We start from the raw sequence: 15,652 nt of genomic DNA on the forward strand, positions 1-15,652 counted from the left end.
ATTGTTTCGGAATCATATAAATACATTTTATCATTTTTGAAAAAGTAACTCATATAACACAGAAATGGAGGCACCTCCTGATATTTTTCCAAATAACCGTAAAATTGTTCGATTTATACAAATCATCGTCATGAATCAGCTCCTGATGCATTTTCAAGAACAGTACAATTGCTCGGATAGAAATCATAAATAACCTCGACAGACAGATCATCCACGCACATGAAGTGAGCGCCGAATTCTCAGGATTATCGGCATGTTTAGACAAATCTGTGAGGTTTGGACAAATCCGCATGCGTAAACGAGAGGAAACGAAGCATTGATGGTCGGTTCAGAGTTGAGACGTAGCGGGTGAAGTGCGGTTTGCTCCTGGTGGGCCGTGTAACCCCGTGCTGGGCCTCCTAGCCCGCAGAAAGAGTGGGCTTCCATTTACCTCGTCTCGAAACTGGGATAGCTAGCTACAGTGGCAAAAACACAAGTTTCCTACACTTAGGGCTCAATTGATAGAGTTAAATTATTTAGATAAATCTTAGCTAAAATTTAACATATTCTTAATATAATTTTTAGCCAGGCATAGGGTTTAATTAAGCCCAAGCCGTCCATGCCGGTTCCGCCCCTGGCTAGCTACCATTGGTAGCCTGATCCAATGAACGATTCTCATGGGCCAGATTTGAAACTAGGCTTACTTTGGGCCAATCTAAACCGGGAGGCTTTCCTTCTCCGTGCATTGAACTGGGTTTCTGTTTGGCCCACCAAGATTTTGATCCGCTATTCCGCTAGCATCTGCATTGGTAGCGGTTCAACAAGCGCTCAAGTGAGCCGTCCGATCTGTAATTCGCGTGCAGGATCGATATGATCAGCCGGCCCACGGATTGACCGTCGACAACGAATCGACGATGGACGTCCATGCGCGTGAATTCTACTTCATCTCGGATTACTAGCTTATAATAATATACGTGGTGTTTGTTTATTTGAATTATTGGAGGTAACGATTATTGGGTTTGCGAGACAAAAATATAAAATACCCTCTAACTATTACAAAGGAATAGATGATAAGACGATAGTTAATTTGAAGCATCTAAGAGTAATAAGTATGTCGCCTTTGCTATTCAGCGGACGATTGAAAATTCTACCGTTCGTCAGTTGATAGTCCCAGCTATCCGATCGACACAAGATTAGTGCGTCGGAGAGAGAACGAGTCCGCACTCCGCAGGCTTGATTCAAATCGTACGGTCACAAGAGAATCAATTGACAACCTATTTTTTTTTCCGGTCAACTGATTGCTAGGCGGACCCTAAATATGTACCCACCCAAAAACACTTTTAAAAAAGGTTATCAGATTATAATAATTAAAGCTGTAGATTATAATAAAATGTGACATCAATCTATATTTATTTATTCTATATTACGAACAACGGGCAGCGAAGCAGCATGCAAGTAGGGCTTCGTCTCGTTCTCTTGTGCGACGCGACGACGACTTCCCCTTCCTCTCTCATCGTCTTCTATCGCCATTACCGCAACGCAAGGTACAGTGCCATCTCCTTCATCTTCCTCCTCCGCCTCGTCTTCTCTTTCCAGACCACGTACACGACGGGTCAGACCGGCCTGGAATTCCACGATCGATCGACCACAAGACAGCTAAGAGGCTTTGGTTTTTCATGGCCGCGATTGGTGGCGTCTACTCTATCTACGCTAGCTTAATTGTGATTAGGCCGGCGTCGACTGCGACCTCGCTTAATTAATTTTCTTGGTTTCGTCTACGTACGAGCAGCGGGCAGAGACGGGTGCCGAACTGCAAACCTGTATAAATAGAGGGTGAATGCTTTTGTTACGCTGCAAGCATCTCCATGCATGCAAAGTCCTGCGTGCTCGTCCGTAGCACACACGTACAGAGCTTGAGAGGGTTATCGAGTTAATTACCTAGCTAGCCAGCGGCAGTGGTGATATTTCCTGTGGATATGCAAATAAAGATGGCAAAGCATCGTGCTGCTGCTTCCATTTTCACACTGGCATTGGTCCTTGGGGTCTTTGCAGCCACTCCCACAGGTAAATAGAGTATTATATACCATGCATGCGTTTGATTGATTATATACTTTTTTGTTTTATTTTTTGACGTGTTGATATTTGGATTTATGTTTGGTTGTTCATCTTATATAAGAAGATATAAGTTAGGATTAAAGTTAATTTAGTAGTAAATCAAATTATAATAAAATAATTAATATTTAATTTTTTTAATAAAACGAAGGATCAAATATGTAGAAATTAGTGCTAAGTGAAAAAAATAGAGGGAGTAGTATTTCCCCAATTATATATGAGGTTTTCAGGATTTTTACATCATTGATTCAAAATTAGTTACCATTACCTTTTGGAACCTACAGCAAGATACAAAACATAATATGTGTTTTTCAGATTGGAGGGCCTGTCTTAACAAAATTCAATTGCCATGCTTCAAATGGACCCAAAAAAAAAACCCGGTTCTGGAGCACCCAAAGTTCACATTTTTGGTTATATAGCAGCGAGAAACAAAAATCCGAGCTAACTCTAGAGCGTGTAAATTGTGCACGCATGGATGTATATATCGTAAACTAACAAATCAAATGATCAACAGTGGTGCAATCCATCGGTGTGTGCTACGGCGTGATCGGCGACAACCTGCCGTCGCCGAGCGACGTGGTGCAGCTGTACAAGTCCAAGGGGATCGACTCCATGCGCATCTACTTCCCGAGGAGCGACATCCTCCAGGCCCTCAGCGGCTCGAACATCGCCGTCACCATGGACGTCGGCAACGAGAGGCTCGGCGCCCTCGCCTCCGACCCCTCCGCCGCGTCCTCGTTCGTCCAGGACAACATCCAGGCCTTCCCGGGCGTCAACTTCCGCTACATCGCCGTCGGCAACGAGGTGTCCGGCGGCGACACGCAGAGCATCCTCCCGGCCATGCAGAACCTCAACGGCGCGCTCTCCGCCGCCGGCCTCGGCAACATCAAGGTGTCCACGTCGGTGTCGCAGGGCGTGATCGCCGGGTTCCCGCCGTCCGCCGGCACGTTCTCCGCCTCGCACATGCCGCCCATCACGCAGTACCTGGCGAGCACCGGCGCGCCGCTGCTGGCCAACGCCTACCCCTACTTCTCCTACGTGGGCAACCAGGCCCAGATCGACATCAACTACGCGCTCTTCACGTCGCCGGGCACGGTGGTGCAGGACGGCGGCAACGCCTACCAGAACCTGTTCGACGCCATCGTCGACACGTTCTACTCCGCACTCGAGAGCGCCGGCGCCGGCAGCGTCCCGATCGTGGTGTCGGAGAGCGGCTGGCCGTCGGACGGCGGCACGGCGGCCACCGCGAGCAACGCGCAGACGTACAACCATAACCTGATCAACCACGTCGGCCAGGGGACGCCCAAGAGGCCCGGGAACATCGAGACCTACATCTTCGCCATGTTCAACGAGAACCAGAAGGGAGGCGCCGAGACGGAGAAGCACTTCGGCCTCTTCAACGCCGATCAGTCGCCGGCGTACCCCATTAATTTCTAAGATTAATTATACTCATAATTAAGAATTGAGCACGTACAAGGAGATCGATATGTAGACACGTTCATATATAATCTGGGTTTGAATAACCTGCCTGCTGTACATGTAATGGTGCAGAGGCAATATTATGAAATTGAATAAAGTTTACCATATGGGCTTTTTTTTAATATACTTTCAAGATATCAAAAATTTTAGTGTAAAATTTTGATATCTTAAGATAAATTATATCTCAAGATATTAAATTTTTATACTAAAAAATATTTTATCTAAAGACATTTTTTAAGAGTACATTAGTACAAAATTGATTTTTCTGTAGGAGCCCCCGTGATTTTTTCAAACAGACCATAACTAGTGGTGTCTGCAAAAACAGTGTATCATTTTCCCATATGACTCTTTAAGTGGCTCATATGGAAAATTTGATTTTCCCATACGGGTCTCCTAAGAGAGCCGCAAGCTCATTTTTACATGCGGCTCACTTAAGCGTCCGCATGGAAAAAAAATCAATTTTTCCATGCGGACCAGTTAAGTAGCCGCATGCGAAAATAAAATTTAAAAATTTAAAACTAGTTATCTCACTCATATGAACTCCAAATTATATGATTGTTTTTCCTAAATGTTTATAAAATTATACTCTATCATGTTATTGTGTTCTTAGTCCTATTATTTTAGACATTTTTTTTGTGACTTTGTTTTATCAATTAAAAATTTGAATTTAAAAACTTCAAATAATAGTTTGAAGGAGTAAATGATTTCAGCTGAAAAAGTCATCAACAACAAAGTTGTATAACTCAAGATCTATAACTTTCATTTTGGTCATATCTTCATCTGACAAAGTGATAATAATAATTTCACAGAATTTGTATATTTATGAAACTATACCAGATATTTGTACATTTTGTGAACAATATTAGAAATCACTTTGTCGAATGAAGAAATGACCAAAATAAAAGTTCTATATCTTGATAAGCTATACCACTTTGTTATTGATGACATTTTCAATTGAAATCATTTAGTATTTGAAAATATTGTTTAAGTTTATCATATTTTAAAATTCCAATTTAAACTGTTCAAACAAAGTCATATAGAAAAATGACCAAAACAAAAGTTGTAAATCTTGATGAGTTATACAACTTTGTTATTGATAAGTTTTTAATTTGAAATCATTTACTGCTTCAAAATATTATTTATATTTCTTATATTTTAAAATTAGTATGTACCAAAAAAAAAAACCCATCAGGCCCACTCACATGGATATATATAAGACAAACCCTAAATCCCCCTACCCCTCTTTCCATCACCACCCACAGCCGCTGCTCTCTCCCGTACTCTCCCCTCTCTCTCATTCTCTCTCCCTCTCTCCTATACTTTTTCTTTGCGACGGCGAGGCCGGCTGGCGGTGGCGGCGCCGGTGCGGCCGGCCGGAGGAAGCCGAGCGGTGGGAAGGAGGAGAGGGCGCCAACCGGCCCCACCCCCGTCGGCGCACCGCCTCCCCCGTAGCACCGCTGTGCCGACCGGCCGTCCTCGTCGCTACGCCGGGAGTCCTCGTCGTCCCCACCCCCGTCAGCGAGCCGCCCTACCCCGTAGCACCGCCACGCCGGCCGGTCGTCCTCGTCGTCGCGCTGCTCGGCCACCGTCATCATCGACTTCCCCGGCCACTCGACTTCCCTTGGTCGTCGTCGTCGACTCTGCCCCGGCTACGCTCGTCCACTCCGCCGCGGCCGCCCTCGTCCTCACGCCACTCGGCCGCCCTCGTCCTCGCGCCACTCGGCCGGCCTCGTCGTCGACTCCGCCCGGTCACTGCGCCGGCCACACGCATCCTCGCCACCTCGGGCACAACGGATCTGGCTTTGGCGTGGCGAAAATGACCTCCCCGTGGCGGCGACGACGACGAGGGTGGCCGGGCGACGTGAGGACGAGGGCAGCTGAGGTGGAGTGGATTTAGGCGGGGCGGTTGTACCGGCGGATAGCGACGGCGGCGACGGGAGCGGTGGCGGCGGCGGCGGCGCTAGTTTTTATTGGTTTTTATATTTTTGCAACTTTATTTTTTTTCACGATTTTATCTCTTTGCATGCAGTCAGCTTAAGCACCCGCATGCGAAAATCGGATTTGCAGACGATTTCGCGCATGCGGCTGGCCCAACCACATGCAAAAATCCTTATCGCTCGTTTGCAATAGCTGGTTCTGTAGTAGTGGTAGTAAAAAAACTCTTACCATACATTCGTGTAGGACTGATGTCTTAGAATATCATGTTACTCCCATTGGTCATAAATATTTGATATGTAAAACATGATATAATTAATTTTTTTTGAAAACTTTGGCTATCAATTGTATATTAGAATAAATTTGAAAAGTTAATAAGTTTATAATTCAATACAGTACGTACGTACTTTTCTCAAGATATAGACATATTCGTACAAATTTTTTTATCAAACATGTTGAGAGATCATTGATCAAAACTTTGACTAAAATAAACTAAAACAAACATTAAATATTTTTGACCTGACGAATCAATGCACTAATGTATTTCTTGCACAATGGTGTACGTGTCCGATCAAGTTGCATCATGGGTTCACCCCCTATCGTTCACCCTTCAGCTTTTCAGCCGCAACTAAAGTTTAAAATCTTAAACTTTATTTTATCGTCGATTTATTTATATATATTCTATCATATTTTATTTTATAAAACTAGCTTACAATCATAACCTATAAATTATTTTTTTTATCGTAAATCGGTGATCTGCCATATGATTAATCATCAGAAGTAGACGAGAGACGATCGATCACAGCACACCGTACGTGTTACAGTTACTATAGCGCCGTTCGTGCACCTGGGCCGGCCGGCGTACGGTGTGGCGCGCACGCGGACGCGTCAAATTGGTCTCCCCCGCGCGATACGGCGGCGGCCGGGGACGCGACGCGAGTGTGCACCAGCCTGTCCACCACCAAATCAAACGGAGCACGCGATCGCGTACGTACGTACGTACGCACAAGCAAGCAAGCTAGCGTGGCAACTTGCATGGCAAGTCGCATGCACCAACCAAGAGATATGCACAGGCGCACAACACACAAGCCATCCGTCGTCGTTGCTGTTGAGGCCACCACGACCAACACAGCACGTCGATCAAGTGATCAACAGATCGACCGAGATCGAATTTCCACGAGCCGGACAAGCAAAAGCAACGCTGCTGCTCCACTTATTTTTGTCCGTGTACGTACCAACGCAACGTGCATGAACGTATGCGCGCGGCGCGCCCCCGGCCGGCCCCTCGGCATGCCTGCCCTGTCACCAGTTTTTCCAAGCGACCACGACTGGTGGACGACCTCGCTAGCGATCGAGTCGTCGGCGTATCTGAATATAGTGCAGGTTATCTTTTCGTTTTTTATAAGCTTAAATTTGAATTTAATTTAGAGTTTTATTTTTTTTCATCACGTATATAAGAGTTTAATTTATGCATAAATTATTTTTTTTATAAATAGGACGTTTAGTTTTTTTACAAAGAAAACAAAAGATTAGCTTGTTAGGCTGTATTTGGGGAACCTTCTAAACCTGTAGCTTCTCACTCAATTATCTCTAGGTATTAAAAGCTTCTTTAAATAGTACTTAAAATATAAGAATTTATAGCTGCGTATAATTCAAAAATAAACTAGAAGTTTGAAGTTGGGAAATCCAACTTTTCTAAATTCTTATTAGCTAGCTAGCATCTCACCGGTTGTTTCTTAGATTTTTAAGCTCGTCAAACATCGTTAGGCTTCGTTTCAAACCTATAAAGAATTTGGACTTCTAAATTATCTATTTTTGAAGAGTAATTTTACGGTACTTGAGTAGATACTGAGAGGTACTATCTACTTAGGTACTAAGAGGTACCAAAATTTTATACTAAAATTTTAGTACTCATGATATCTTCTTAAATACTGTAAAATTGCTCATTTTTAAATAGTTATATGGTTGTATAAATTACTGAATTAACTATTGCTAAGGTAAAAATTTACTTCGGAAAGAACATATGACTAACTTTTAACTTTTACACTGTCGGAATTTTTATCGCAAGCACACCATTTAAGCGCTAGGCCGGAAACGTGCTATGAAAAATCTAAAAATCTGCAGAGGCCTTAGGCTTGAGTGCTTGACCAGATTGTGACCCGGCCCACCCGGGCGTGTGCAATGAATTGGACAGCGTTAGTTCAGTTGGGTTGGCTGCGTAGTGCGGTGGCGGACTAGCTAGCTAGTGGTAGTGGAGTTGTGCTGGTGGTGTGGAAATTGGAAATCGATCGATCAGCAAGCTGGACTACTGACCGATTTGGTCGAGAACGTGTGATGTGCCGAACTGGATAACTTGCATGCATAGATGCACAAATCTCTTCGTATAATAGAGAGTGATCGATCGTACTAGGGATCAGATCAGCTACCTGCAGCTGCAAAAACAAGCCAAGATGGCTAAGCAAGGTTTCGCTCCACTGCTTGCAGTAGCATTGCTCCTTGCAGCTTTTCCTGCAGGTAATGCACATAATTAACTTACTCCCTTCGTTCGTTTATGTATATAAGCGTTAGTATTAGTATCTGTATGAATTCAGAGAAAAAAAGACATCTTATAACTTAAACGGGCCGGAAGCAATAGTGCAATACTAACTATTAGGCTATTAATTAGCTCATGTTACACACTTGCTCTGTTCACAACTTAAATTACAGCGGTTCAGTCCATTGGCGTGTGCTACGGCGTGAACGGAAACAACCTGCCGGCGGCGAGCGACGTCGTGAAGCTGTACAAGTCCAAGGGGATCGACTCCATGCGCATCTACTTCCCGAGGAGCGACATCCTCCAGGCCCTCGGCGGCTCGAACATCGCTCTCACCATGGACGTCGGCAACGAGAAGCTCAGCGCCCTCGCCTCCGACCCCTCCGCCGCGTCCTCGTTCGTCCGGAACAACATCCAGGCCTTCCCAGGCGTCAACTTCCGCTACATCGCCGTCGGCAACGAGGTGTCCGGCGGCGACACGCAGAGCATCCTCCCGGCCATGCAGAACCTCAACAGCGCGCTCTCCGCCGCCGGCCTCGGCAACATCAAGGTGTCCACGTCGGTGAGGTTCGACGTGATCACCGACTCCTACCCGCCGTCCAACGGCTACTTCAAGGACGACTACATGGTCGACATAGCCCAGTTCTTGGCGGCCACCGGCGCGCCGCTGCTCATCAACGTCTACCCCTACTTCGCCTACGTCGGCGACACGAAGGACATCAGCCTCAACTACGCCACCTTCCAGCCGGGCACGACGGTGACGGACGACGGCAACGGGCTGACCTACACGAGCCTCTTCGATGCGATGGTGGACGCCGTCCACGCGGCGCTGGACGACGCCGGCACGCCGGACGTGAGGGTGGTGGTGTCGGAGAGCGGGTGGCCGTCGGCCGGCGGGCTCGGGGCCAGCGCGCGCAACGCGCAGACGTACAACCAGAACCTGATCAACCATGTGAAGGGAGGCACCCCGAGGAGGCCCGGGGAGGCGCTGGAGACGTACGTGTTCGCCATGTTCAACGAGAACCAGAAGACCGGGGATGAGACCGAGAGGCACTTCGGGCTGTTCAACCCCAGCAAGTTGCCCTCGTACAAAATTACGTTCCACTAGACATTCAGCGATCGATCGATCGATCGATCAATCGATCTGTTTGGTATTTTGGAATAAGCTGGAGCTGCTCATGTCAAATGCAAAGCGAACGCATGCATGCACGTGAGGCAAGCATATAAGGTGTTGCGGTGATAAAAGCATCTGGCTCAACACGGCACTTATATATAACTCCGCCGTTTAACTGTGAACAATAAATTTTAGCTGTGTTTTACTTGAAAAAAAAATTAAAAGAGTGCACTCTGCAACTGTGTTTTACACGTATGGGAGTATAAAGTTGCGATGGTATACTCTTTGTGCTGCAAATCTTGTTCAAATTTAACAAAATTTGTTTTAGATTTGCACTAGTATGGGATTGATATAAGATTTGAAATGCGCAGGGAAACTATTGTCTATCCACCGGGAGCGGTGCGATGAGCGGTCAGACGGAGAATGTTCTATTTACATATTTTCTTAATTCAAAGTATTAAAAAAGATTTGTTTAAAAATGTAAAACTAGACCCCTCACGTTCAAATATGAGACGATAAAACGCTTACTACTTGGACGATATGTCCAACGTGCCAAAAAGACCATGGCAAGTCGTGAGTGCTTGAAAGACAGACAAGGGGCTACCGATTTACAAACGTCTCACTTTAACACCCTCCTAACAAGAGTTTTATCCACTGGCAGAGAGCTGTATGTACGGTCACCAAGATTTGATCCGGTCCAATAAAAAGTATCTCGAGGTATCAAATCGTTTTCTATTATTGGATCTAGCTGAGTAGGATTTATACTGTTAGATCCAACGATCAGAAATAATTTAATATCGTGAGATATTTTTTATTACTTTTTTGTTGGACGGATACAACTCTCACAATCACCATTTCCCTCTCCAGCTCACTAGACATTTTGCAGCCTTGCAGGCGGACATGAGCGGAGTCGGATGCAGATGTCGTCGGTCCATGATGTTCAGCTCATTATCATCCGATCCAGCACAAATGCAGCGATCCAGTTCGGCCCATTGATATTTAGATCGCTAGCAATAGCGTCCAGTTGGGCCCATCAATTATTTGGATACTCAAAAAGACTGCGACTCAATTGGGCCGACATGAACTGGACCGCAGATGGGTGATCCACTTAGAGCCCAAGTAGCCCAACCCCGCAGGCCGAACGAGAAAAATCCTCTCCACCGTTGTGGGCCGGTGGCTGTGGAGAGTCCAGCGCTCGACGGCCTACGACTTAGGAAATGCCAACAATTTCTTTCTTTTTTGCTGGTATGAAAAACGCTATACTCCACAGTGCTCAGGCCTCAAATAGTCAACTAAAGCAAGCGAAAATTCTGAAAACTAATAGCCACGTTATTTCTTTCCTACCAACTTTGGTTGGTACTGCCTATCCATCAGACCAGGTATTTTTTTTCTAACTAAAAATCATCCAAATATAATTACATTATAAATGCAATATAATTACGATGTGCTTGTACTTTGCGTTGATGTGGGAAGGGTTCTTACCCATACAGGCAATCCAATTGTGATTTTACTCGTGCCTTTAGATTTGTGAGCTATTCTCTTTTAAAAAATGAATCTCTCAATTATCCCAGTTTATAAGGCAGTTTAAAAGTGTTAAATGTGGGGGGTATAAAGACGAGTATACCCTTGTCCCCTATTTTGCACACCACTTATGTTGTTTCCCCTGTTTTGATATCAACCATTTTGGCATGAACTTTGCACATGTTTCAAACCAAAATTGCACCACATTTTATATGTCCAGCAAAAAGTAAAGTAGCAGGAGCTATCACAGAGCACCACATTCATCCAAGCACTTGTAGCGACCCCAAAACGGTTCCATTCCAAGAGGCGAAGTAAACATTCCATTCCATTCCAAGTGGCGAGCCGAAATGTCCACCAAAATGGAATCGACAAGCTTGATTTTAACCAACCTCAAAAATGGGCATGCACCGGACAGCTTAGTTCAACGAGGAAGCCACAAGAAACACAAAACTACAAAAGGAGAATCTGAAACGCAGTTGACTGAACAAAAAGCCTGAAACGCAGAAAGACCCAGCAGTTTCTGGATAGGCATAATCAAGAGGGGCATTTAACTTTTTATTACTTTTAAAAATGACACATAACATATTTGCCACCCGCTGTCTATGACACATGAGCCCTTATGTGTTTATGACATGTGGGCCCAGTAACAAATATGGCAGTGTTATTTCTAAGAGTGGCAAAAAGTTAATTATTTTCATAATCAGGGGCGGATTTGGCATGGGGCGGTGGGGACTCGAGCCTCCGTTACCCCGTTTAAGCCATTAGAGCCCCTACGAAGCCTTTCCTAAAATTTATAGCAAAGATCAATAGAAATAAGAGGCTAAAACTCTATCTAATTTGTTCAGATCTCTAATATCGCCGACTAGATCCGCCACTGGGCATAATTAGGCTTGGACCAAAATTGCCGCCGCCGGCGAGCATATCGTGCTCCGTAAGACGTCAAAGCAGAGCGGCGGGCGCCGCTGGCGGCCGGCGGGCACGTGCGCGGAGAGCATGGCGGGTTGCACCGGCGGCCTGTCGTCACGGCCAGATCGGAGTCAGTTTCGACCGTGCGGCTTTGCCCTGTCGGGTCGCGCCGCCATCTACCTGCTTGCGCCGGCTCCCCTCCTTTGTGCTGCTGCCGACCCCCATACGCGCCGCGCTGGTTGCTCGCCTGCTTGCGCCACACCGCCACGGACTGATGCTCTAGCTTCTCCGCCCATTTTTTTTTTGCTTGTTGAAGTAAAAAATTAATAATCAAACGTCGTATCACCAAACAGTAAATAATCTATAAATAATATTTTTATATACGTATTTTAGTGATCTAAAATTCAAGTCTAAAAAATAAACTACAATGAGAAAACCTTAAAATTAATTTTAAATTTAGAGTTAAAAATTCAAATATTATTTTTGAGATAACCAAAAGTGAAAAGACGAGACTGTTGGATTATCTAAATAACTTGCTTTTGCTTTTAATGTGGTGGCTGATATATAGATCTTACACCATCTTCTCGTTTTTTCTTATGTTAATAAACTAAAATTTAATTTTTCAACACTAAAATTAGAGTTAATTTTAGATTTTTTTATTATAGTATTTTTTAGCATTTGCTTTTAGGTTACTATGAATATATATAAAAATTTCTATTTGAAATTATTTTTCTTTTGCAAAAAATATAGTTTGGTCTTTTGTAGCGAGAAACCAAAAGATAGGCCTCTTACTGTTGTCATGACTTATGGAACAAACATACTTTCCTCTCCCCAGGATAGGAGATGGGGAATATATAGCATCCGGTCAAGCCGGATAAAAGCATTGGCTAGTAATGTACTGCATGTACCCTTAAATATAAAATATTATGGAGATAAATTTAGATAAATACCTATCCATATTCATTGCTACAATCCCTTGCATTCAAAGACCGAGGGAGTATTTAATAGGGGCATTATGGTCATTTGATAAATTATGAACGTCAAATTTCTTTTATTTTCTTTTTTATTTATTTAATTAAGCAACTGCGCACCATCTAATTGTTGTTAAAACTAGGTGCAGACGGATGATTCTATTAAAAAATATGGGCAAAATCATAATTGGATGGTAAAGTAGCGACAATAATACAATTGTGCCACAATATGTAACTTATAAAGTAGGGAGTAGCATATATATATAATGAAGCACTGTAGATGTTGTGCATGCGTGATGCCACCCGGAGGTCATGGGATTGAATCATCTCGGCTACGTGCGTGATTTAATCTTTTCTTCATTCCTTCTTGTGCTAATCTTAGAGTGGATCTAACCACCCAAAATTCAACACATTTTTATAAGAAAAATATGCTGATATAAAGTTAGAAAAAAAACGAATTTTGGTTCCTCTAGATTTAAAGATGAGCAGCGACCATGATTGAACTAATCATAAATCCGGGGGAACCAACGGTTTTCCCATGCCATGATATAGTTATTATCTTACTAATATGCATGTGCCCTTTGTTTGCTCCCGAATCTTCATTTACTGATTGGATCAGACACAATGTGATGCTAGCAGGTTATAAGACTCTACCAAGTTGGCCAAAAATCTGTTGGTAGTTGCTAGCTAACGCGGAAATCAAATGTGTAAGTGAATCAAGTGATGTTATTTAATCTTTAGTCAGCTCCTTAATATCAATATTGTAAGCTTACCATTGCATTCCCTAGCTAGTCGCCGTGCATGGATGCGTTGAACAGCTAGTTGACTTGAGGCATTGAGCAGAGCGATGGCAGCATAAATGCATGCTGTTCAATACAAAATCGTTTCGATTTGGGATAAGTTCGTGTGCTGAAAATGACAGTAAACGTACGACAGAAAGCAAATGCACCAGACATATGTATGCATGTTTGGCATTTTCTTTTTAAGTACAACCGGTTTCATTTTCAGTGCACATTTGCAAGAGCAAGAGCAGGTACAATAGAAGAATACAAGCTAGCTAGCTATAAACATAATTTAACGAGAGAGAAGAAGAGCGAGCTATAGATTTATATCCAGCTGTAGCACGGACTCCAAGACACAATATATATATGACAGGTAAGACCGGGAATTAATAGTGTAGTATATATTTTATAGGTAACTATTATATAAATTGACTATTAGATTACCTATATATGATTTAAATTAATAGTTGGCTATACTATTAAAGTTACTCAAAGGCAGCCATAACAACCGTATTGTTATGTTTCTTAATTGATCCTTTCTTTCTTCCAACCTTAATAAAATCGGCCGGTGTCCTTCCGCCTGCCCGCCCAATTTTTTTTTCACTAGAGATATGCATTCAATCAATCGCAAAATATATGCTACTACCTCCGTTTTATAATGTTACCTCTGTTTTATAATATAAGATGTTTGACTTTTTTATTATAAATTTTGATCATTCATCTTATTTAATAATTTAGTATAAATATAAAAAGAGACAATTTCGTTCCTGCCCTGCTTTTCAAGTCTAATATTGATTTTATCCCTCTTTTTAGGGTTTTTGTTTTTGCCCCTCTTTTTTCAACCGAATGAACCGTTTGCCCTGATTTTGGATGGAAGTTACGTAGACCGTTAGTTGACCAATATATTTACTTTAAAAAATAAAAGATTTAATTCCCGAAATAATTAATGACAAAATTACCCCTGTTTAAAAAATTATAAGTTTTTAAACATGTCATTTGAATTTTGCTTTTGTATATTTCTATGAAACTTATAATTTTTTTTAAAAATTGACAGAGTTTTGAAACTGTCAAATATTTTAAAAAAAGTTATAAGTTTTAAACATGTCATTTGAATTAATAATATATTGCTTTTGTATATTTCTATGATTTAAAACGGAGGGTAACAATACAACTGACTAAAAAACAATGATCAAAATGATATTCTCGTGTGGAGGTAAAATAGTCATTTAACATATCATTTAACACCTTTAATCCTTCTATCCAAAGGAGGGGTAACCGGTAAGGACAAAAAAAAACCCTAAAAAAGAGGGACAAAATCAGTAGAACTTGAAACAGGGATAGAAACGAAATTGCCCCATATAAAAATAACAAGTTCTTTCGATAATAAAGTAAGTTGCAAGCAAAATAAATGTCACGCCCTGAGTTTTACCCTAGCCAAGAAATAATTAAATAATGCATTAAAAATAATTTGTTAATTAAAGTTCAGGAGAAAACTCAGTGTAATTAATTAATTTAATTTAATTGGAAGCTTTTCGGATGTTCTAAAATGTCCCGAGAGCATTTTAAATGATTAACAGGATTTAAATTTGAATTGCAGTAAATAAAATTTGTTTAAATCAACTTAATAAAAATTAGCAAAATTGGAGGCAATTTCTTTTTTTTTCCTCCTTCCTTTTTTTCTTTTCTTTTTCCCTTCTCCCTTTTTCCTTTTTCCCTTTTCTTTTTCTCTTTTCATTTTTTTTCTCTCCCTTCAGCCTCCTCCTCCTCTCCCGCTGGGCCGGCCCAGTCCTTCCTCCGGCCCAGCTCGCCCCTACCTCTCTCCCTCCCGCACCGGACCAAGCCAGGCCACGGCCCAAACCACCGAGCCCCAAGTCCTCTTCGCCTCCCTCTCCCTCTCCCAGGACACCGATAGGTGGGCCCCACCTGTCGGGCCCGTCTAGCTCCTCTGGCCGACACCGACGCTTTCCCCGCCATCGTCGGAGCGTCATCGCGCCGCCGCGCCCGTCGCGTCGTCGTCGCCTCCCCGAGCCGCCCGGCGTTCCCTTCGTGTCGCCGCCGCGTTCACCGTCGGGCGCTGCTCCCCAGCCGTCAGCCTCCTCTCTCCTCGCTTACGTCAGCAGCCCCATTAATTGCGCAATAATTGATTTAGGACTTTTCTGTTTAGTTAAAAAACCGAGAAAACTTCTAAAATTCATAAGTAATTCATCTAGTCTCCGTTTAGATCCATTCAAATTTCATTAAATTCATAAAATTGCCAAGAATCCATTAAAAATAGTTTCTTTCTCTGTTTCAGTAGTTTTATAGCCTGTTTTGTTTGTTT

General features: G+C 43.0%; 1 protein-coding gene across 1 annotated transcript; it reads left to right on the plus strand.

The window, feature by feature from the left end:
* Positions 1-1,849: 1,849 nt before the first annotated feature.
* Positions 1,850-9,407, plus strand: LOC102703535 (glucan endo-1,3-beta-glucosidase, acidic isoform-like). Its single transcript, XM_040522606.1, has 4 exons — positions 1,850-2,043; positions 2,606-3,517; positions 5,256-5,276; positions 8,212-9,407. The coding sequence occupies exons 1-4, from the start codon at positions 1,956-1,958 to the stop codon at positions 9,144-9,146; spliced, it is 1,956 nt and encodes a 651-aa protein (XP_040378540.1). The 5' UTR covers positions 1,850-1,955; the 3' UTR covers positions 9,147-9,407.
* Positions 9,408-15,652: the final 6,245 nt, after the last annotated feature.

The sequence above is a fragment of the Oryza brachyantha genome, chromosome 1, assembly GCF_000231095.2.
Source record: "Oryza brachyantha chromosome 1, ObraRS2, whole genome shotgun sequence".
NCBI classification, from domain to species: domain Eukaryota; kingdom Viridiplantae; phylum Streptophyta; class Magnoliopsida; order Poales; family Poaceae; genus Oryza; species Oryza brachyantha.

Coding starts and splice junctions, on each gene's coding strand:
- LOC102703535 (XM_040522606.1), top strand. CDS start 1,956: ATGCAAATAAAGATGGCAAAGCATCGTGCTGCTGCTTCCATTTTCACA. Junction 3,518..5,255: donor TCAGTCGCCGGCGTACCCCA/TTAATTTCTAAG, acceptor CCGCCCTCGTCC/TCACGCCACTCGGCCGCCCT. Junction 5,277..8,211: donor CACGCCACTCGGCCGCCCTC/GTCCTCGCGCCA, acceptor CTTAAATTACAG/CGGTTCAGTCCATTGGCGTG.